Source organism: Amborella trichopoda, chromosome 6 (assembly GCF_054954075.1).
Source record: "Amborella trichopoda isolate Santa Cruz 75 chromosome 6, AtrichopodaSantaCruz75HAP2 v2.0, whole genome shotgun sequence".
Taxonomy (NCBI): Eukaryota; Viridiplantae; Streptophyta; class Magnoliopsida; order Amborellales; family Amborellaceae; genus Amborella; species Amborella trichopoda.
This window is the reverse complement of record NC_142341.1, coordinates 41,839,607-41,861,382: the sequence shown is the minus strand read 5'-3', so window position 1 is coordinate 41,861,382 and position 21,776 is coordinate 41,839,607. Positions and strand designations below refer to the sequence as shown.

At 40.4% G+C, this 21,776-nt stretch overlaps 2 protein-coding genes across 3 annotated transcripts; both read right to left on the bottom strand.

The window, feature by feature from the left end:
* Positions 1-824: 824 nt before the first annotated feature.
* AP4.3A (protein kinase family protein) lies at positions 825-3,588 on the bottom strand. The gene has a single exon (XM_006840087.4). The coding sequence runs from the start codon at positions 3,546-3,548 to the stop codon at positions 987-989; it is 2,562 nt and encodes an 853-aa protein (XP_006840150.4). The 5' UTR covers positions 3,549-3,588; the 3' UTR covers positions 825-986.
* A 1,793-nt stretch (positions 3,589-5,381) lies between these two features.
* On the bottom strand, positions 5,382-19,719 carry LOC18429920 (ubiquitin-conjugating enzyme E2-17 kDa). Of its 2 annotated transcripts, none has more exons than XM_020664712.2 (5): positions 19,649-19,719; positions 19,434-19,529; positions 6,277-6,404; positions 6,041-6,145; positions 5,382-5,808 (listed from the first exon to the last, which is right to left on the bottom strand). In XM_020664712.2, the coding sequence occupies exons 2-5, from the start codon at positions 19,501-19,503 to the stop codon at positions 5,665-5,667; spliced, it is 447 nt and encodes a 148-aa protein (XP_020520371.1). In that variant the 5' UTR covers positions 19,504-19,529; positions 19,649-19,719; the 3' UTR covers positions 5,382-5,664. The 2 variants fall into 2 exon arrangements, with proteins under 2 accessions (XP_020520371.1, XP_006840151.1); XM_006840088.4 differs by having other exon boundaries at positions 19,434-19,519.
* Between the last annotated feature and the right edge of the window lie 2,057 nt (positions 19,720-21,776).

Genomic DNA, 21,776 nt, shown 5'->3' with positions numbered 1-21,776 from the left:
ATATTAAGATGTGACCTAGTAGGAATCTAACCCAATATTTCATTTGGCACCTTAAGACAAAAAGCACCTTGAGCCCACTCATAAGACCAAAAAGCACCTTGAGCCCACTCATAAGACCAAAAAAGGAGGTACAAAAATCTTGAAAGATAAAAAACAGGGTAGTGCACATTAATAGGAAATCAAGTTTCTGAAATGCTCGGAGTTTCATTCCCTTTCTCTCTCGGATAAAAAAGTTAGGTCCCCTTAAAATCCTTTAGTCCTCAACCTATGTTATTTCATCATAAAAATTTCGCAAACCACAATAATGCGTTATTCGAAATCATTTGACAAATATTCCCCGGTTTTACTCAAACCCTTTACATCTATACTAGCCCAACTATGCCGAGCCAAATCAGAATCGTCAATCCAACTCAATCTCACATGGATATGGATAGGTTTAAGAGGTTTATACAGAGCCGAGGCTCTAAACAATCAAATTAGAGCCTACCTCCAAAATTCCACTACAAGAGGTTGTTTTGATGCCCAAATATCCTCAAATTGATCATCTGACATCAAGATGCATGGACATGAAAAAAAAATAGACTTCAAATTTTAAAAATAGTGATGCATTTTTGGACCGTCAATTTTCAAGATTTTCAAATTTTTATAGATCTACTTTATTTACACTATTTTCTAAGCCTTAAATTTTATAATTAAAGATAAAAATATATTTTAAAACTAACACAAAGATTTCCATTGAAACATTTGAGGGTAGGCTCTAATTTGATTGTTTAGACCCATTTTTAAAACCCTGATTTTATGTGTATGTGAGTTGCCATATGAAGTAAACCTCAATAGCAAGCTGCCAGGCATCATTCATCCGCATCACAAAAACTGTGAAAACCTCCATTCATATGAATACATCCTATCATTTCACAATCTTTGAACAAGAACATTACTCGCAAGTAACTGTAACTAACTTGTATCCTCAATTCTATACCAAATTTCTAGTGAATACCTAGTCCTTGTATTCTCTTAACCAGAGCCAAGGAGCAAGCATGCCTTGCTTCCCAGTCCTCCCTACTCTCCCCACCAGACCCTCTAAGCAACGAGTTCAAGCAGTCATCATTGCCCCCCAAAATGCTCACAACCTGCCTGATGCTTGGCCTCACCCTGGGCTCGAACCTAGTGCACACCACACCCAGTTTCACGAGCCTCATGAGCTCAGACCCATCGAACTCGTCGTCGAGCCGAGGATCCACGCAATCGTGCAACAACTCCCTCCCCTCCATCGCACGCACCCACCTCACCAGTAACACCTCTGGCGTCCGAAAGTCAACCGCCATTCTACCTGTCACCATCTCCAGAAGCACAACCCCGAAACTGTACACATCGGCCGCGGCTGAAGCCTCGCCTGTCTCTATGTACTCTGGTGCCATGTAACCAAATATGCCACGCACTGAGCTCTCGGTGCCAGACACTGAGTGCCCCTGCGCGTTTCGCACTAGGAACTCTGCCAGAGCAAACGCTCCAAGCCGCGGGCTGAGGTCAGGGTCGAGGACGATGGACGATGAGGTGACACTCTTGTGGATGACTTGCTCCTCCCACTCCTCATGTAGGTAAAGCAGCGCGGAGGCGAGGGCCTGTGCAATGCGGTAGCGGTGTCGCCATCCCAGTACAGTGGTCTTTTGGTGGAAGAGGAGCTTCGAGAGGGAGCGGCCCGCGAGATAGTCATAGACAACGAGCATCTCACCACGCTCGGTGCACCAACCACGCAATTGCACAACATGGCGATGACGAAGGCGCCCGAGGTTGCGGAGCTCTCCGGCAAAGCGATCCCGGAGAGCAGGGCACGTCTTCCAACCAAGCCGCTTGACGAGGATGTGAGCCCTGCGGGTGCTGGGCAGGATGCCATGGTAGGCTGTGCCGAAGTCCAATTCTGCCACTTTTCGGGTGCTCGAAAAGTTGTCAGTGGCAGCAGCCAGATCCTCGTAGGTGAATTCTCGTGGGGTGTCGACCATGACTGGAAGGGATGTTGAGCCGGAGCTCCAGTCAGAGGCTCCACTAGAGGCTGAGCTACTGGTATGAGCGGTTACATAGTTTGTGGTGGTGGCGGTGGTGATTATAGTGGCAGTGGTGGTGGTGGTGGTGGTGGTGGTTGTGGTTGTGTCTGTATTTGATGATAACGAGATGTAGAAAGGGAGACCCTGGAAAGATGGAAGAGAGGGCAGCTCATTTATGTCTCCGCAGAGCACCTCATTGACCCATTTCATGGTGGGCCGAGCTTGTGGGTCGTTGAGACTGCAGAGGAGACCAAGGTGGATGAGGCAGCGCATCTCGGCAAGGGCGTACGAGCCATCCGGCAGCCGAGGGTCCCCGGCCTCGAGAGGCTTCCCAGAATCATAGAGTCGGCGGACCCAGTCCAGCAGAACGATCTGCTCATCAGGGAAGGTGAGATCGACTGCACGCCTTCCCGAAGCAATCTCAAGCACCACGACCCCGAAGCTGAACACATCTGACTTAGCAGTCGCAACGTTGCGCTTCCGGAAGCTCTCTGGCGGGAGGTACCCAATGGTGCCCCCTATCTTACTGGTCTCAGCCAGCCGAAACTGCGAACAATAGTAAGCAGTTGACACAGACGACAAGGACGACGAGGACAATGACGACATGAGCGGGGATTGGGGCGACTGGGGCTCGAGCTCGTGCTCGAGCCACCGCGCCAAACCGAAGTCCCCGAGCTTCGCATTGTAGCCAGAGTCGAGCATCACGTTGCTCGTCTTGATATCCCGATGGATAATCTGTGTCTCCAGCTGCTCGTGGAGGTAGAACAACGCGGCGGCGAGCCCTGAAACAATTTGGCATCGGCGCCCCCAATCAAGTGTCACCGTGCCCTCTGCCCTCTGGAAGAGGATCCTGTCAAGGCTCCGATTGGGCATGTAGTCATAAACCAAGAGGAGCTCATCACGCTCAACACACCACCCTCTCAGACGAACTAAGTTTCGGTGGCGGAGCTGTGCCACCGCCACAAGCTCGGCCACGAACGTCTTCTCGAAGGAACTGCTTCCACCCCTTTCAGCCACACACTTAACAGCAACAGTGGTGCCATCGCTCGGGAGAACCGCACGATACACACGTCCAAATCCCCCGCTCCCCAAAACCTCATCTTCGCAGAATCCGTTGGTCCCGATGTAGAGCTCAGAGTAACTGAAGATCCTCGGGTTGTTGCAATGAACCTTGCCAGGAAGTAAAATTCCCGGAGTGTCATGGAACTGCAGGGGTTTATGAGCACGACTCGAGGGGAAGCAATTGCAGCGCCGGGTCCAATCTCGGAGGTGGAGGAGGGAGCGGTGAAGGAGGCCGGAGATCGAGCAGCACAACGATTGGTGCTTTGGGGGGATGTCATGGCCAGAATTGTCATCTCCGGTGAAGATCTCGTCGACATCCGCTGGTAAGATGATGCAGAGTCGGCTCAGCTCCATGGTTACTACATCCAGAACCCCTCTCTCTCTAAATGAGTATCTCTCTCTAAAATGGGGGGGATATATTTGTGTGTCCCCCTCTCGCTCCATGGAAGGGGGTACTGTTTGAATTTTTGGTGGCAGTTGACCTGTACATCGCCGTGGGAGGAAAATTATAAATACGACCTCACCCGCAATCACAGGCTTTGTTTCTAGAAGGGGAGGGACTGAGATGCCACATCTCATCAATTGAGAGAATAATCGGCGTGGAAGAGGCGCCCACACGCTTCGAACTTTGTCCAAAACATGTGTGGAATCCGACGTGTGAACTGAAACCCGACGAATCTCCGACTCTGTCTCCCTCCATATCTGCTCATCCACACGAATGTTTCCAAGAGAGCGCGGAAAGAGTTCAACGCTCACAAGGAAAGAGAGCAGCATACAAAGACCCGGTTTAACCCTACGTAAAGCACTTTGGTCACCAGCCACTTTTTTTGGACCCCATTTCTATGCTGCCAAGCTCGCGTATGCAGAAATGCCGGCTTCTTAATAAATATATTTTTTAAATAGATTTTAGGACTTAATTTTTAATGGCATGTGATTTCTAACATGGAAATCATAAATATGAAAAACTAAATAAATTTTAGAAACTAAAAATAACCATTCTAGTAATAAAACATTTGGGACCATTAGTTTCTATTGTTTTTAAATGGAACAACTACTTGCATCCCTCTTTAAGATGGATTATGTAAAACTACAGTCCAAGCTGCATGAAACAATTTTCGTATGGAGAATAGGACAACACGGTCAACAGTCATTGAATGCTAAAATTGCATAAACAATGTATAATTAATTAGGCTCAAAAGTTAAATAGAAAAAAAATTGCATAAACGATGTATCACCCTCAAAGTTAAAAGAGTAGAAACTTCAATATTGAGGACTACAATTGTATAATGAGGTATAATTGAGAGGCCCAAAGTTAAAAGAGAAGAAACTTTCAGAACTTAGTTCTCATTTCGGCTGAAGGCTAATGATAATTACAAAAGAGAAATAGTCTTGCATATGCAATCAGTTGGACGGACAGAGCAGTTTGTCAATAAATTAATAAAAAACTTGATTGGAGGTCGTAAGAAGCGTGGGAAACCATAAAAAAATAAAAGTATATGGCATGAACTAGTAGGTGCTTGATTGAAAAATAAAGGGCAAAACGGGATATGCCATGACCTAGTAGGTGCATGATTGAAAAATAAGGGGCAAAAGGTCGCATGGAGATGGGAGTCGTACACAAAACAAAAGTTGATTTCATAGTCTATTGATTGTGATACCCAGATGGGTAATAAATATAGCCTTTGATATATAAAGATATGGACCCCTCTAAAGAAAACCACAAAAGGTCATTTCTTTTAATAGTATACAGATACACCTAAGGGAGTGGGTTTCCACCTAATCCTTTTGAAAAGAAAGGGTCACAACCCACCCAATCCCTTACCCAAATTTTTATAAAGTAAAATCAGGCGGCCTCAAATGCTTATTTACCCAAATTGATGAAATTGGGAATACACCAAAATTGATTGGACGGTTTGGATGGTCCCGATCGGATGGTCCCGATTACAACCGTCCATCTGCAAACCATGAGACACTCACTTCATCAGACGGTCGGGATTTCCACATCGATACGATCGAGGGAGGCCATCTACCTTTATTTGGAGAGGAAAGGATAAGATTATGATGGATGAAGAGGGGCCCTCTCCCATCAATCAATCATAGTAGCATCCAAAGGGATTGTTTGGCCTTTTATTAGGTGGATTTTAGCAGGGAGGTCCATGGCGTTAACTACTGTTGTTGGGTGGGCCACTTTCCACCTCCATGTAGTTGTTAAACGTCACATTAACCCTACACAATCACCTCCACTAAAACCGCATCTCAGGAGAGAAGCAAACCAACTTCGTCAACTGCTGCATCTATAAATATATTTTATATACCCACTCCTTGGGATAGAATTCCATATCTAGAGAGAGAGAGAGAGAGAGAGAGAGCAAATAACATGAGCCAACAATACTCCACTGGAAGGGGTGCAAATAAGGAGATAACAATCCGTCGAAAATGTGCATCTCGCGAACCATTTTAGGGGCCCTAATTATGTAACTTCATATACAAAGAGTAACTGTACCAATAGTACCTAGAATTAATCTCCTTCCAGCACTAACCCTTACAAGTTTAAGGGGGCCTACCCCATGGCATACTTTTGGGTCCAGGTTCTGGCAGTTGTCTCGTACTTTGCCCTGTCATTCTTGTACATGTGAGCAATCTCCGGCACCAACGGGTCGTCAGGGTTTGGGTCCGTCAACAGGGAGCAAATGGATAGCAAAACCTGCAAAACCACATGTTCAGAGAACAAGAGAGAGGGAGGAATCCACACATCACACATTAGATAACCTTGAATGTTTGTGTGTGAGAGAGAGTGAGGGGGGGCACCTCCGCACAGCACACAATGGACCACGTTGGAAATAAGAGAGTGAGGGGGGGCACCTCCGCACAGCACACAATGGACCACATTGGAAATAAGAGAGAGAGAGAGAGAGAGAGAGAGAGCAAAGGATCACCTTGGATATGGTCAGGGCAGGGCTCCACTGCTCCTTGAGAATGTCCAAGCAGATGCTTCCATTGCTGTTAATATTTGGGTGGAAGACTTTGGTGCGGAATGCCACCTGAATTGAGGCGAAAAGTAAAAACTTGGTGCATACTGCAGAGTTTGGTTCCTTTTTATATATTATTATTGTCACTCCATTGTGAAAATTTTGAGAGAATCAAGACAAAAAAAGTGGGTTCCGATTCTAACCTTGGGAGGCTTGAACGGATAGTCGGGTGGGAAGTGAATCGTCACTAGGAACACACCTCCGGCATAGGGGCTTTCAGGAGGACCCATAATGGTCGCCTGCCAATGGAACATGTCTTCTCCCACAGGACCTAAAATACACACTACGAATGTCATTGTTTCTCATATCCCACCTTTTAAACATACAACTATTCCAATTTCCATCACAACGATTGAGATTACTTTTTTATGACAGACCAATTGAGGTCAATAAATGAATAAAGCATGTGCAAAGCATATGGGCATGATAACATAAATAAATTGCATGCCAATGTATAGGCACAGTCAATTACAACCGGAGTTACCAATACAATCATAAAATGTACACGTGTCAATTGGACTCATCTATGGACTACATTTGCTATGCATATACTCTTCGATAAAATGGAAGGCAAACTGCTAACCGGCTGACAATATAGCACAGAAGAATCACATACTTGTACTCTTCCTTTTTCTTCTCAAGGTTGAAGTACCAGGTTTCTGTACAAACAAGTGTTTGAAACCTGGCTTGGATGCCCAAACCGGGTACCTGCCAGGTCCAAGTCAGCTCAGCCTGCTCAGGTAAAGCAAGGGAAAAAACAAAAAACCAACAAAAAAGAGAAAAATGGTAAAATAATACACAAAAGCATAATAAAATTATTCAAAACTTAATTTGATTTTATTTCATCAAATAAGAGGAATAAAACAAAATCAAAATAAAAAAAAATTAAAAACAAAAACACTTTGAGAACAAGAGGTGGAAAAAAATCATAAAAAAAAACGGTGTTGGAGACTTTTCTTTTTTATTCAAAAAACATTGTTAATGATTTTGTAAAACAGTGTGATAGGATATTTTTAAACAAATTTGATATTTTAAGATGAATTTGAAGAAATTTGGTGAGAACAATGACAGAAAAACCGAAGATTTTTTAATTCGGGTTCAAAAAAACCCTATAAATTTGAACTCTCAATCTCTTCTATTTTGACTTACTTCCAGAAAATTGCTATAGGAATTTTCTAGAGGGCTCCAATACTAACATTTTGACCAAAATAAAATTTAAGATGATTTAGTCGTGTGTGTGTGTGTGTGTGTGGGTGTGAGAGAGAGAGAGAGAGAGAGAGAGAGAGAGAGAGAGAGAGAGTGCAAGAAATGCACTTGGGCATTACGCTAAAAAATGGTGAGAGTTTTCAAAAAACAAATCCTGCCGAAATGTAATTTTTTATCAAAAGAATAATTTTAGGGCCTAAGAGGGTCCAATTCGCATTCAAAACAATCAAGATCAGAGTTGGATACAGATTACTAGTTAAAAAAGTTTGAGAAAAAAAACTGTTTCACCTTTTTCCACGTGACAAGAAAAAAGGGTACCTCGGCCTACAAGCCCAAGAGTCCAGGTGTGGGTATCCTCTGAATCCAAACTGACTTGGCGATTCCAGAGTTGGCTAGGCAATTCTTTTAACACTAGTACGAACATTTTGACCTCAAGGTGCATGGAGATGGTCTATAGCAAGCACACTGGCAACAGGGATCATTATCAATAAGGTTTTGATGAAATATGTACATGCATTGCATCAGCTTGACCTTGGTCATTTCCAAGTCTCCTAAATGACTGGATTTGCTCAAATTATATTTCTCCCCAGGGGTATCTTTGGTCAATCAAATGTTGGACAATGGTCTAAAAGTATAAGCTATCCATAATTTTGGTAAATTGTTAATTACCGGTCTACCCCAATTGACCAAAGAGACACTTATAAATTTAAACTTTTTACAACTTATTTTCTCCTAGTCAACCAAGTTTTATCCTTAAACTATCAGAGGAAAACACAACTCTTTGGAATGGACCCAGCTTAGATGCAGCATGGTTTACTCCCAACTGGGAACAAAGTCACCAGAAAATTGGGTCCCAGAAGGTTCCTCACTGCATTAGACAAGACAATCCCCAGTTGTGCTAATAAGGACGTTGAGTTCAAAGTAGGCCATCTGTATTTGAATCCACGAGGGAAGAGAGGGAAATGACAAACTCTCTTAAACCTTAACCCTCTGCATATAACTATTATGTTGAATGATGTTTCATTATAACCATTGGATTTACCCGTCCTCTGTATTTAGACTTATTCAGTTTCGTACCTCTCGTAGAGTTTTTCAGAAAGCTCTTGACAGTGTTCTATGTACACCTTACTTTCACCAATGTCAATAAATACAAGTGATCACTGCAGCTTCGGATGTGAAAAGCCAAATGGTTTGATCTTTCAACATCACAAGACTACAATGCAAATGGGCACATTTTTCAACTGAGAGCATCGACTTTGACTACAGATTGAACAGACTTAAAAAGAGAATGGAATGAAATAGGTCCATGGGAGCAACAAGTTTCACAAGGAGATTGGTCCACATATCTTAGAAGATGGAGATACAGAACCAACCCATCTGTAACAAAAATGCAAATGATCACCCAAAAATAAAAAACAAATAAATGAATAACATTCTTAAAGAGCATACTCTCATGAGTCCCATGCCCCTCATGCATAACAGAATCAATGGCACCCAACTCCTTTGTTGGCCCCACTACAGGTCACTTAGATAGAATCCAACTCCTCACGAAAACATTCCTTTGATGAACTGCAGCTCCTGCACTGGTCTCAGGTATGGGAGTGCTTGCTTTGGACCACTGTAACAGGATCATCTGGATCTTTCAGTTAAATGATTGTTGTTACCGAACTTCAATGGAATCTACAATATTTCCTCCCTTTTATCTTTATTGCCTAATCCACTCAGTTTTGGGGCATCTAGGCTTATGGGCCCCTGAGATCGTATTAGGGAATGCCTCCAGGACTGTGACAGGAACATTCCAAATTTGTAAAGGTCTAAGCTTCAGGCTCCTAAGAAAAGGTAGAAGATGACATGAAATTATTTAAGACAATGACAAAGGAACATAGAGAAAGAAGAAGGATACAAAGTGGAAGAGAATGTGATGGTATTTAGGAAGTTCAGGGGGGGTAATATTGATGAAGCTACAGGGGAGCTGAGATCCACTGAAAGTTGGCAGCATAGAGAATGGAAAGGGCTAGACTTGGCAGATGGGAAATAAAACCCACTGAAAGCTACAGGGAGTGAGAGAGAGAGAGAGAGAGAGAGTTTTTTCTTCAATGGAGAGTAAGAGACGAAAGGGTTCACCACCTTCAAACTTTTTTAAGCCCAGCTTTTAATTGCTGCTTTGGAGGGCTCTATCAAAGGAGATTATTTCATGACATTACTGACGGCTGACTCCCTCCCTCCCTCCCTCTATCCTTCTTGGTGGTGGGTTTAGTTAGTCACGGGAGTGGTTTGAACTATGAAAATACATTTTGAGTTTTGTGTTTACTTGATTTTTGGATCTCTTGCTTTTTGTTTTGTGTGTGTGTGCGCGTGTGTGTGGGTGGGTGGGGATGGGGATGGGGATGGGGATGGGGAGGGGGAGGGGGGGGCATGTCAAGAGAGACTAATGCATGAAATTACTGATTTCTCTCATTATTGTGGCAATCATGAATGAGAAAGTAGGTTTTTTTCGTCTTTTGGTGTTGTTCTCTCTTCTAGGTGGGGTACAACACGGGTTTCTATCCTAAACAGGGAGGGATTCATGGTTGTTATATGGGCTCTGTCCCAATGTGTCATATTCCCTTTACATAAAGGGTGATATCATAGATCATGTTGCATAAAAGATAGGGAGAGGGTTTCAAGTCTCATTCTAAAAACTGGGAGGATTCCCAAGGGCTTTCTGTGGACCCGAGGGCTCATTTGGGACTACAAAGGTTGGGAGGGGAGTAATTAGTCTTTTCCCCTATATTTTTTTTATTTTTTTTAGAATGGCAACCTATCTTTCTCCCTATATTTTTTATACAAACTGACAAGGGAGAAAAGACAAAAGGCAGGAGGAAAATTGGGAGGAAAGAAGGATAGTAAAGGTTGGAAGGAGGAGAGAGTTCTGCGGAAAACAGCACAGCTATAAGGAAAACTTGTTGGAGAAAGATGAAGCAAACTGGCCGGAAAGATTGAGGAAAACAGAACAACTATGAGGTTGCAGAAGGATTTTAAAAAGAAAAAAAGAGTGGATCTTTGGTTCGTACAAAAAGAGATAAAGGGTAGAACATAATTGAGTGACTTAAGGGAATAAAAAGGAAGCTAGGACAACTGGAATGACTGGGGGGAGAGGGAAAAGCATTTTTTTCTAAGGGAGTTCAATCTTCTCTCATATCCCATAACAATTGACCCAGCAACCTCTGCCCTTTTGACTTAGTGGGACCTAAAACTCCCTTAAATTTCAGTACTCCTTACAATCATGAAAAGAGGAGAGAGAATAGAAAGATGAATTTAAATACGGAAATTCAACAAGAGGTTTATAATGGCCATGGAAAAAAGATGAGAAATTGGAAAGGCAAGAACAAGAAAAAGAAGTTGGAATCGAGGTAGATCCGGTGGGAAAGTTAGGTCACAAGTCCCTTCCTGTCAACTCTCTGAAAGAACATACACCTGAAAAGTCCACAAGCAGTTTTTCTTATCAAATAATGAAGCCATGTTACATATATGCCTTTGAATAGATCATTTGATATGTGTTCCGTTCCATAGATTATTCTCTAATACACCTAAAATTCTAGAGAAGACCATGTTGGAAGGCATAAAATTTCATATTGGACATTTCTCATTGGCAGTAAGAGTTGAAAATTTTGAATGGCTAACTAGGCTGATAGCCCAACATATGCTCCGCTGGAACTATATGAAAGGGGCCAGTTATTGGATATGGTTAGGAACTAATAAGGTTGTCGAATACTTCAAAATTCTTCCTTCAAAATGGTCAGTGGTATAAACAGACTGCCATTATGCATAAACAAATGGTTAGTATAATAATTCAATCGTCGTCATCCACTTTTTGCTGAGTCAATTAAAATTCCAAGTTTCTAAATGTTGATCAGTCAGGTATCATCATATTCCCAAAATCAGGATTGCAAGCATTGGCATTGTTTTGACTGTTCATGGTTTTAAATTGCTTGCCCATCCATGGTCTCATAAGACCATGTATAGAAGCTCGAGCCTCCCTAAATTTGTTAGTAGCATAGTTCCTGAATACATAATTAAATGGACACAATACATTCAGCCTACCAATATTTCATATTTCTACCTATATGTTTTTACCTTCCCCCATCTTCGTCTTCTACCACAACCTTGCCCTTCTCATCTCTACTTCATTTTTTCTCTATCTTCCCTTCTTTTCTCCCCCTCTAGCCCGCTCATTCATCATCCTCCTGGCTCTAACCTTTTTTGCAGGTCTTTGGGCTTGTGGGTTGCATCTCCCAACCCAACCCCACCCCCCCCCCCCCCCCCCCCCCCCCCATCACCAGGGGGCTTCTTTTCCATCCTACCCACTCTTAATCTTCTTCGGCTACTAAACTGACAGTTTTTCAGCACCTGATCTATGGGTAGTATCCATTCCACTTTTTGAGATCATCACCGTCATCGTCAAAGCCTTTTCCCATCTAATTGGGGCTGGCTACATGAATCTTGGTCCGCCATTCTGCTATATTAAGGGTCACACATTCAATGAGGCCATGAGTCCCAATATCTTTTCTCATTACTTCCGACCATGTCCTTTTGGGCCTACCCCTTGCCCTTTTTGAGCCTTCCACTTGAACTAGCTCACACCTCCCAATATGTGTTGCACTAGGTTTGCACCCCACATGGCCAACCCACTTAAGTCTACTCTCTTTCATTCCACTTTTGGAGATATGTTGGTAATTTTCTACAGAGCCCCCAGCATATGGGCTGCCTTCCCGTCACTCCTGGTGAGGACCTTTAGTAATTTTATTCCTATAGAGATAAATACACAACATCAACATTTCAAAAAAAAGACCAATATCTGGATTTCATTACCAATATATATCAGATCATCTTAGGACACTTATTAAGTAATTAAAAAAATAAAAATAATAAGAAACTTTAATGACTGCACATAATAAAAATTATAATGCAGAAACCAGACTTAATATTATATCCGCCTTTACTATTGTTTGTACCATGCATGGTTAGCCTCTTTATTGTATACCCATTTTTCCACATGGCATGGAGAGAATTGGGGTAGCTTTAGTAGTCTAGTATATTCAGATGTTCTTGTTACAACTTATTTCTCACAAAAAATTTCTGATGCATCAAAGATCGAACATAAATATGTAACAAAGCTCCACAATATGTGAGGCAAACTTATTTATCTGAAGAAATTTTTGAAGCATCAAAGATCAAACATACTTATTGAATGAAGCTCCAAACGACGTAAGGAAGCTGGATAACTTTGAGTCCAAGAAAAAACATTTTTAGGCCTTACATATATCAATTTTTTCAACTAGCATCACCCTTCCTAGAAAGTAGACACAATTTTTATTGGACAATGTATTTCTTGCAATGGGACATCAAACCAATGCCAAGAGATGTACATTACTTGATGGTTCCGTATACTACACTACATCCTCGTATTGTTGGGGCCGATCCACAATCTCTAATGGACTAAAAAGTGAAACAGCAGCTGCATCCATATCCATTGTTAAGTACATACGGGGGATAGGAGGGTCCAAGGACACACGACAATATACTTTTAAGTATTAAATATTTTCCCTTTTTAAATGAGTCCCCACAACTTTCAATTTTCAAAGTAATTATTTGAAAGGTTTCGTACATTTCATTCTAATCTTATTCAAACAACATACAGTTTATCAAATCTAATTTCAAGCAAAAATGGCTATTGCTAACTTCACCAATAACTAAGTATATATAGTTGTAGGCACCCAAGATTAGGGTGCAAAAATTTGGGAAGTCATGGACATCTAGGGGCAATGTTAAAAAATGTGGGGGCAGCCACCTAGGTGCACACCTCATGACTGAGATGCCCCAAAAAAGAAAAAGGGGGGGGGGGAGGGGGTTGGGGACGGGTGGTGTTAATATATACATACATACATATATATATTTAAGGGGTGGGGGTGTTAGTACATATATGTACCATATAATATAAAAAGTGGAAAGTTAGAGAAAGAAAGGAACAGAGTAGAGATCCATTATCTACCCCTCTCTATCTTTCTCTATATACTATTTAGTACAGTATAGTACTAGTATAGAACATATTTATTACTGGTACTATGCAAGAACCATATAGAGTAGAGAGAGAGGGAGAGAGTAGAGACCCATCACCAATACACTCAAGTATGTAATTCTAGGCATCCAAGATTTGGGTGTAAAAAATTTTGGGAAGCCAGGGACATCCAAGGGAAAATAAAATTTTTGGTACCACTTCTTAAAAATTAAAAATAAATAAATAAATAAAATCCCTTACCAAAAAAAAAAAGAAAACAGGGAGCAGCCTCTTCGCTACTACCAGGATGATGGATCCACAGCAGCTTTGTTGCATTTTTGTCTCTAGACTTCTTGGACTCTATTCTTTCTCCCCCTACTTTTCCCTTCTTGAGTCTCTTTTGTTGGGCTTCTGTAGCCCTTTTTCTCCTTTCTTTTTTCTTTGCTGGTTGCACCCAGCTGTCACCATTCTCGGTGACTTTTGCCCCTTCACTGTGGCTTTATATCTTTGTAATTCTACTCCATCAATACAATGTTAATTTCTCTCAAAAAAAAAATCCTTTACCATATCTCCTTGGTGTAAAGGTAAAGGAGAAACACAATATTGCACATCATCATCATCCAACCTCTATCCCAATTATTTGGGGCACATGAATCTTGTTCTTCCATTCTTCTCTATCAAGGGCCATACCCTCACTAAGACCAAAAGTCACTATTTGTTTTCTTACTACTTCTATCCATGTCCTTTTAGACCTTCCCTTGCCCTTTTAGAGTCTTCCACTTGAACCAAATCACACCTCCTAACCGATGTTGTATTAAGTCTATACTACACATGGCCAACCCACTTAGGCGTACTTTCCCTCATCTTATTAGCTATTGAAGCCACACCTAAGTTCCCTCTTATGTATTCATTCCTTTCCTCATCTTATTGGCTATTGAAGTCACACCTAAGTTCCCTCTTATGTATTCATTCTAAATTCTATTCTTTATTGTCTTGCCACTGAAAAGAAAAAAAAAAAAAAACTTTTGTAGATAATTATAGTCCAACCAATCCTTGTTGCACGGTGTAACAATATACGAATGTGCTGTAGTTGGGGGTTATTTTGTGCTATATTTTTAGGAGTTCGAAACTAGGGAAAATTTGGGATGTTGACTTTGTGGAGGTTTTAGGGGTTTTCTTTCTTTTCTCATCGTAAAGATTTTATGGCAGTTTCAGTCATAGATTTATGGCTAAGATTTGGTTAAAATAAAGGGCTGCCAATTACTTATGAATATATTAACTACTCTAAGAAGGAAAGAAGACAAGAAATCAAAAATTTTAGGCTTGCAAAGAGCCCTTTCATTTAGGGTGGACTCCTTGCAAGCCCAAAGAGGGTATGGTCCGTCACACTCTTTCTGCTCTGATTCCAAAAGATAGATATAAAGAACAAAATAAAACAATTGTGAGGGATTAGGCCACCTCTCTAGGCTTTCTTGGGAGCAAGCTCCAAAAGAAGGGTAACTTCTCAAGCCCAAGTCTACACTCCACAAAAGTTCAGAAATTAAAAGGGAGAAACCTAAGTCCTAACCTAACCCACAAGTGACGTTAATACAAGCAAACCTCAGCCATTTATCTAAAAACTCTGATAGATTAATTCCTAAGAGTTAAACATGAGATCCCTTTAAATGTTTAAAAAAAACAGGTAGGGTGCTCCTAGAAGGCAGCATCGATCAGGAGAAAGAAGAAAAAGAGGAGAGAAGGGAGCAGGGGAACGTGAGGGAGGTGTGGAGAGTTGGTTTGCTTGGCTCTAGGTGAGCGACTAGGTCTCAAGGCACCCGAGACAGACATATATGTGTATATGTGTTTTATTTTTGTGCATTTATGTATGTATATGTAATCTAACTAAACATATAAGTGCCTAAATGCTGTAGAGCACATTGAAATCATTGGATCAAATTAATAAATGACATCCACGATTCCATAGAACACTCAAATACCCATAGAAATTAAAGACCAATATTAAATAACTTAAATACAAACAAGACCACAACCACATGTCAATACACCAATGTGCATAGACTCCAATCTTCATAGCCTGTACTCTTTCAGAAATGGCAAATCCAAAGTTCAAACCCAAAATTTAGTGAGAAATGTGGAAGTCATAAAATTAAAATCATACAAAAGATGAAAAGAAATTGAATAAGAATGTATGTTCCAATGATCATCATCGCCAATCTTCGAGTTTTGGATAACTATGAACGTCTAAATCACCCTTAAATACCCCTTATAACTTCTTTTTGTGGTTAAAAATTCATCCAATTAGAAAAAAAAAAAAAAAAGATAACGTTTGAGATGATTTTTCTAAGTAGTAAAAAAAATTGACCTCCAAAAAATTTCAAAGATATGGCTTTTTTTTCATTGTTTTTATGGGGCTTGAATGCCCCAAAAAGAGCTCGTGGGGTTTTCAATACCCCAAACCCTTTCCCCCCATAAAAAGAAAAGAAGAAAGGGGGGACGGGGAGGGGGAGGTGGAGGGGGTGTGGGGGGTTGGGGGGGAGACAAAAGTGCCTTTGCCGAAGGGCATTTCCCACCCATGGGGAAGGACAAGACCTGGGCGCCGGCCCAGGTCTGGGTGCCGGGTGCAACTTGGCGAAAGCCCTAGCCCAGACCACACAAAGAGGCCTGCCTATCCCTAGGAGGGGCAGGGTGGCAACCGCAGAGGTAGGTGGGGCAATTGTTGTTTACATAATCCCTATAATTATAAAAGACACTAGCTCCAAATAAACTCCAACAACCAATGTTTTTGAACTTGGCTCGAGCATGGAACTTAGCCACGTGCCACGTTCCTCAAGCTAGTCCAAGTCGACTCGCCCGAGTTTGTGGTGAGCTACATGAGGAAGTCTGAGTCAACTCGCTTGGGTAGTCAAACAGTCTACGCACTTACCCTGATTCCAATATCTTAAGAAACATGACAAAATGAACCTTAACTATACATGAATGCCACGATGTCAATTGCATATGGAAAGTTGATGGGCGTAAGGCTATAAGGAATGGCTAACACAACCTCTAAGTTAGAAGCTCTAAGTGAGAATTTCACACAGGAAACTTTGCCTCGGTCACACTGAGGGAGTTAAGTGACAATCCTCATATAGAAACAGGGAACCCGTTACCCATTAAAGAACTGTTTTAAATAAAAGATAAGATCAAGGTGTATAGCCCATTTATCGAGTAGCATACTGTCATGTGTTCACTTAAATGGGCATCCAAAAGAGTGGGGCCTGTTGATGCACGAATCCACCAATTACCCATCAGGCTTTTCTGATGTACTAGGCAGAAAAGGAGCACACTAAGGTAACGATAGTGTTACCAGCGAGAGCTTGGGATGACTACTACCCTTTATTGTAAGGCATGTTGTAATAATATAGCTGATGTAGATAGGAAAATGAACATAGACAACCAGTGGGCCATGTAGCAGCGTTAACCGTGTTTCATGTGAGTAATGGGAAAGTCAAAATATTAAAAAATGCCAAGACAAGAGAATGTATTTCTAAATTGTGTGAGCAGCAGCAATCATGATATATGGTGCCGTGCCACAATGATGATTGTGTTCCTTTAAAGCAATAACGATCACCAAGCTCCAATTGATAACACCATCGTTAGCTTAGGAAGCTCCTCTCAAGTCCACATGCATCGGCTTCCATCTTATACCTATGTTGGAAGAGGAACAAATGAATACACAAAATAGTTAGTCTAGAACATTGAATGTTTTCAAGATGACAATACACCACATTTTTTTATGGGCCTTAGCTCACAAGGAATTTCAAGGCCTTTATTCTTTGGATCACAATTGAGAGTGGAAGACTGTTTCTCCTTTGTGTTGCACCCTTCGCTCTAGGCTAAAATGCCCATATAACATAGACATGAATATGGAGAAAGGGGTATGGCTCCACATACCTCGAAATCTAGGACGAGGAAACAGAAAAGGCATATCCTCTTTGATGCATCGACAGCATTTATTACTGCTTCTATGATACATAAATGCATGCATCCAACAAATATATTTATAAACCATATCATAAAAGCAACATTATCATTTTTTATTCATATTTTATTTTATTTTTATAATTATGCCAGTTCATAGATACAACTATCCTAGGAAGCACATAGCAATGGTATCACTATTGGCGTAGCCCCAAAGACTACCTAAGTTGAGCTTCCGCAGGAGCTCTCTAAATAACCTCAGACCTTTTGTTGTCAAGGGATTGTCAATGATGAGACTGGGCTGATTTGCCACCTTTGATAGTTCAAATGCCATACACAGTGCCAAAATGCTGAGGCTATACCTCTACTCTCCGTGTTCTTCAGGAAGAAGATTGTAGAGAGGGACTTTTTTCTTTTAAAAATTGGTGTCTTGGTGACAATAGATTACTATGATACTAGCTAGAAAAGCCCTAACGAGCAGCGAGGCAATGACAGAGCACATTTTGGGTGCTCAATGGACCAAAAGTACAAACCAAAAATAGTCGAAAAAAGGAGAACAGGCATCCCACAACATCTATATTCAAGTATTCCACAAAAACAAAAAGGGAAGAAGAAAAGGAATGGAGAAAGGGAGAAAGAGAAGAAGAAAGGGTTAGAGTGAAGAGAAAGAAGGAAATAAGGGCATTTTAGAAGACTTGTTAGAAGGCTCTGGCCTCTAGAGGAGCTGTGGACAATATAGAAGAGATATCAATCATAGAGAACTTTGCAATTCATTGAAAACTTATAACAGCACAGCTAACCAATCAACTAACAAGTATGCAGGCTTCAACTCACTCTCCAAAGTGTACGTCATCCCTCCAAGAACTTGGCCGTTCTCTTTGTCCCTCACATTCTCCCCTTTCCTATTCTTTTTCTTTCTGTTCCCTTTTATTGCGTACATCCTATTTCCCTGTGCTCTTGAGTACAACTTTATGGTTACCTTTTGCCCTTAATCAAGGAGTGCTCACTTTAAAAATGCATATAGAATCACTGGAAATTCACCCTAAGGAGCTTTTATAGGAAATTCATCCACTAGAATCATGTCTCTTCGGGATCATTTACAAAAAACATATGCATCAATAACATCATATAACCTACAAACCATACCCAATCAATTTAATTCACCAAAAATAAAGGTAGGGAAATAGCCACCGGAAAACAATTCGTAATTAATCAATAGGACTTCAGTGCCCAGAAAAATCAACCAAAACCCTTGATCATAAGGACAAGAAAGCACCCTCTTCTAATAATCATAAGAAGAAAAGTAGAACACGTTTTTTCCTTGATTAAAACAACAAAGCAACTTCTCCTAAAATATGTATGAGGACCGAGCAAAGAACCCTATCCATTGTCGGCATAGTCACAGGATCCTGACAGAGAAACTAGGGAAATGAAAAGACCAAATCAAAAGACGATAAATAAGGATCAAAATTTCACTTTTTTTTAGAAATGGATCAAAATTTACTTTTGCCAGGATAACTCTCTCAACACGCTTATTAAATTACAAAAAATCCATAGTGCAAATAGTCTCAATAATTCTCCCTCAAAGTTATAATCACAAACATCAAGAAATGGAGTTTACCAAGAGAAAATGGTAAAAGAAAGTCAAAAACATGTGCAACTATCAAAACCCAGTGCACCCTGAATAAAATGTTCTGAACAGAAAACCTCTTAATCAAGCAGCACACTAATCTCAAAACCATCTCCACAAATTCATATTGAAACAAGTCAAGAAGCAACTGAAGAACTAGATATACAGATTTTAGTCTGCCCCTCAAAAGAAGTGCCTCATATTCAGTAACACGCTGTACAGGACAATCAAGCATATGCAAAAGCCTAAGATTGAGTATCAAACTACATAAACAGATCTCTAACAGCCATATTGAATGAAATTTATACGAGAGAACAACTATTCAAACAATCCAAATAACAAAGAGGTAAACACACAACACGCACAAATATATCTCCTTTACGAAAATTTTCACATTTATTAAGAAAAAGACAAAAAATTGAGAAAAAAAGGAGATATATAAAAGACAAAGACAGATTGCTGTGAACCTGCACTGCAAGATGTGGGAGGATCCTTCTGCAGGTCCTTCAACTCCTTAAGGATCCGCTTCGAAGCCATTGAATTCGAGAAGAACCTGCACAACCCTAACAAAGACCAAAACCCTAAATTCGCAGAAACAAAAAGAGGAGAATCCTGTAACAAATGCACTAAGAAACCCTAAATTTCGAGAAAGAAGACGGAATGATTGCTGGAAGGACCTAACCTTCTCTCAATTGACGAGACTGCTCTCTTAATGCAAAAGACCTAGGGCAAAATTTTCAGGGCTTCTTTTTCGCTCCGGTATGGTAAGTGCTTGTGAATTTATCGCTTCTTATGCTTCGGGGGGCCCATCAATTGCTATTGCGATGTTAACTAGCTAATTGTACAAGGGCAATTTAGGATGCCAAGTCCAACTCAAATCATGGTTTAACTTTAAATAAAGGGTCATGGATGAAAAAAGAAAAAGTAAAATACCATTTATGGGGTTGAAACTCTATGCAAAATTATTAAACGGATCAAATGATCCTAATTAATGAGATATATTTTTATTTTCATTTAAATTAGCTAACTCCCTGAAAAAACATTACAAGATTTTCAAATTTTCATTGTTCAATATTAGAAGCTTGGAAAGATAAGGTATTTTAGTAATTTAACCCAGCAATTTAACCCCCAAGATGCCAAACCTAATGGTGGCATGGGTTGAGGGTCTAGGTGACCTAGCCTGATCAACCTATCCCTAAAAAACTAGGGTCTAGGCCTGGGCAATCATGGCTTGAAGGTAGGGCCAGATCCAGCATGGCCAAAGTTGATATAGTTCAGGTTGGCCCAACACGACCTTCTTTTTCTTTGTATCTTATTTGCCCCGACTCCACCCTAATGGGACTAGAGCCGGGCTTGGGTTAAAGGCTTTTCTACCTTATTAGGGTCGGGCCAAGCTTGGGCCTTTTTGGCCTCATCAGGCCAAGCCAACCCTTTAGGTACTAGGGCCAGGGTTAGTCCGGCTCAAACACTACTCATGCCCAATCCTAACCCAACCGCATAACAGATGCCTTTATTTATTCAAAGTTACAAATAAGGATCACGCACTTCAAAGTTTTTAATGAGGAACAATAAAAAGGCATTTATGAAGGCATTATGGTGCAAAATGTACAAAATTACATTTGCACCAACATCCAGTTGTTCCAATTACCAACATGTGAACAAGCACTGATATTGTTATTATTCAATTGGAGCTTCGATGGGTCAAATTATTGAAATGCTCCTAATTATTTAGGCCCTTTATGATGTTGTAAGAAGCGTTATAACCCTTTAAATGAATTTTTTCTATTAAGAAAAAGAGGTGATTTGACCATTTAGGGCATGTTTGGATGCCATCTTGGATGAAGATTCTTTTGTGATTAGACGGCTCCAATCACACGTAAAAAAAAAAAAAATTACATAAAACCCTAGATCTAGAAGATCCTCCACCTAGGAGCGCCCCTCCCCCAATTGATATTTTTTTCTGATTGTGTTCCTTCTTATTATTATGTCTACATCGACCCCCCAAGTCAAATTTCAATTTTAATTAAGACCAAAATGCATTTGTGCTCTTTTTGGTTTCTTCTCTATCTAAATCTCTATTTTCTTGTGTTCTTTTCCATATACATCTATTCTCTTTTTTATACTCATTCTCTTATTCGTGCTCCCAAGTGAACCTCTGCGACCAAGGGTATTTTTAAAGGAAAAGGTTTATATAAGGTTGATCACATATGCACTTCAAAACTCCATTAGAAAAAGGTTGTTTTAACGTTGAAAAACTCTCTAATCGACCATCTTGACATCGAGATGTATGAATATGAAAAAAAAAAAAAAAAAACCAGAGATTTTTAGTCCCATAAATAGTACATCTTGCAGCATATTATCTAGGCCGTCCATTTTCAAGATTTTGATATATTTATAAATCCAATTGATTTTAATTATTTTTGGAGTTTAAAATTTTATAATTAGATATAAAAGTAGGTTTTCAAATAATTCTAAGATTTTTTTACACCAAAATCGCATGTTATGATAAAATTTGGAGGTACACCTTAATTGAATTATTTAAAATTGCAACCTTATAGAAACCGCACCTATTTCTAAATAATTAGTGAACACAGCTCTAAGATTGAATGATACTAGATCAATCACACTCGAATTCAATTTTTGAGGTCTCATTAATAAACCTCTAGTGTTGAATCCAAGTGGATAAACCTTTAACATTCATTGTTTGAGCCAGTAGACCATGCTATGAAATTGACCAAATTTTGAATCTAGTAACCGATTTCTTTTTTCTTATAAAAGTTCATTGTTCCTTTTTTATGTTGGATTAAAGG

Bases quoted from the DNA above. Each gene is read 5' to 3' on its own strand.
- LOC18429920 (XM_020664712.2), bottom strand. From the start codon at position 19,503: ATGGCTTCGAAGCGGATCCTTAAGGAGTTGAAGGACCTGCAGAAGGAT. The intron at 6,146-6,276 runs GTTAGAATCGGA...GCCTCAATTCAG, and splicing joins ATCCGTTCAAGCCTCCCAAG to GTGGCATTCCGCACCAAAGT. The intron at 5,809-6,040 runs GTGATCCTTTGC...GTGGTTTTGCAG, and splicing joins CTGCCCTGACCATATCCAAG to GTTTTGCTATCCATTTGCTC.
- AP4.3A (XM_006840087.4), bottom strand. From the start codon at position 3,548: ATGGAGCGAGAGGGGGACACACAAATATATCCCCCCCATTTTAGAGAG.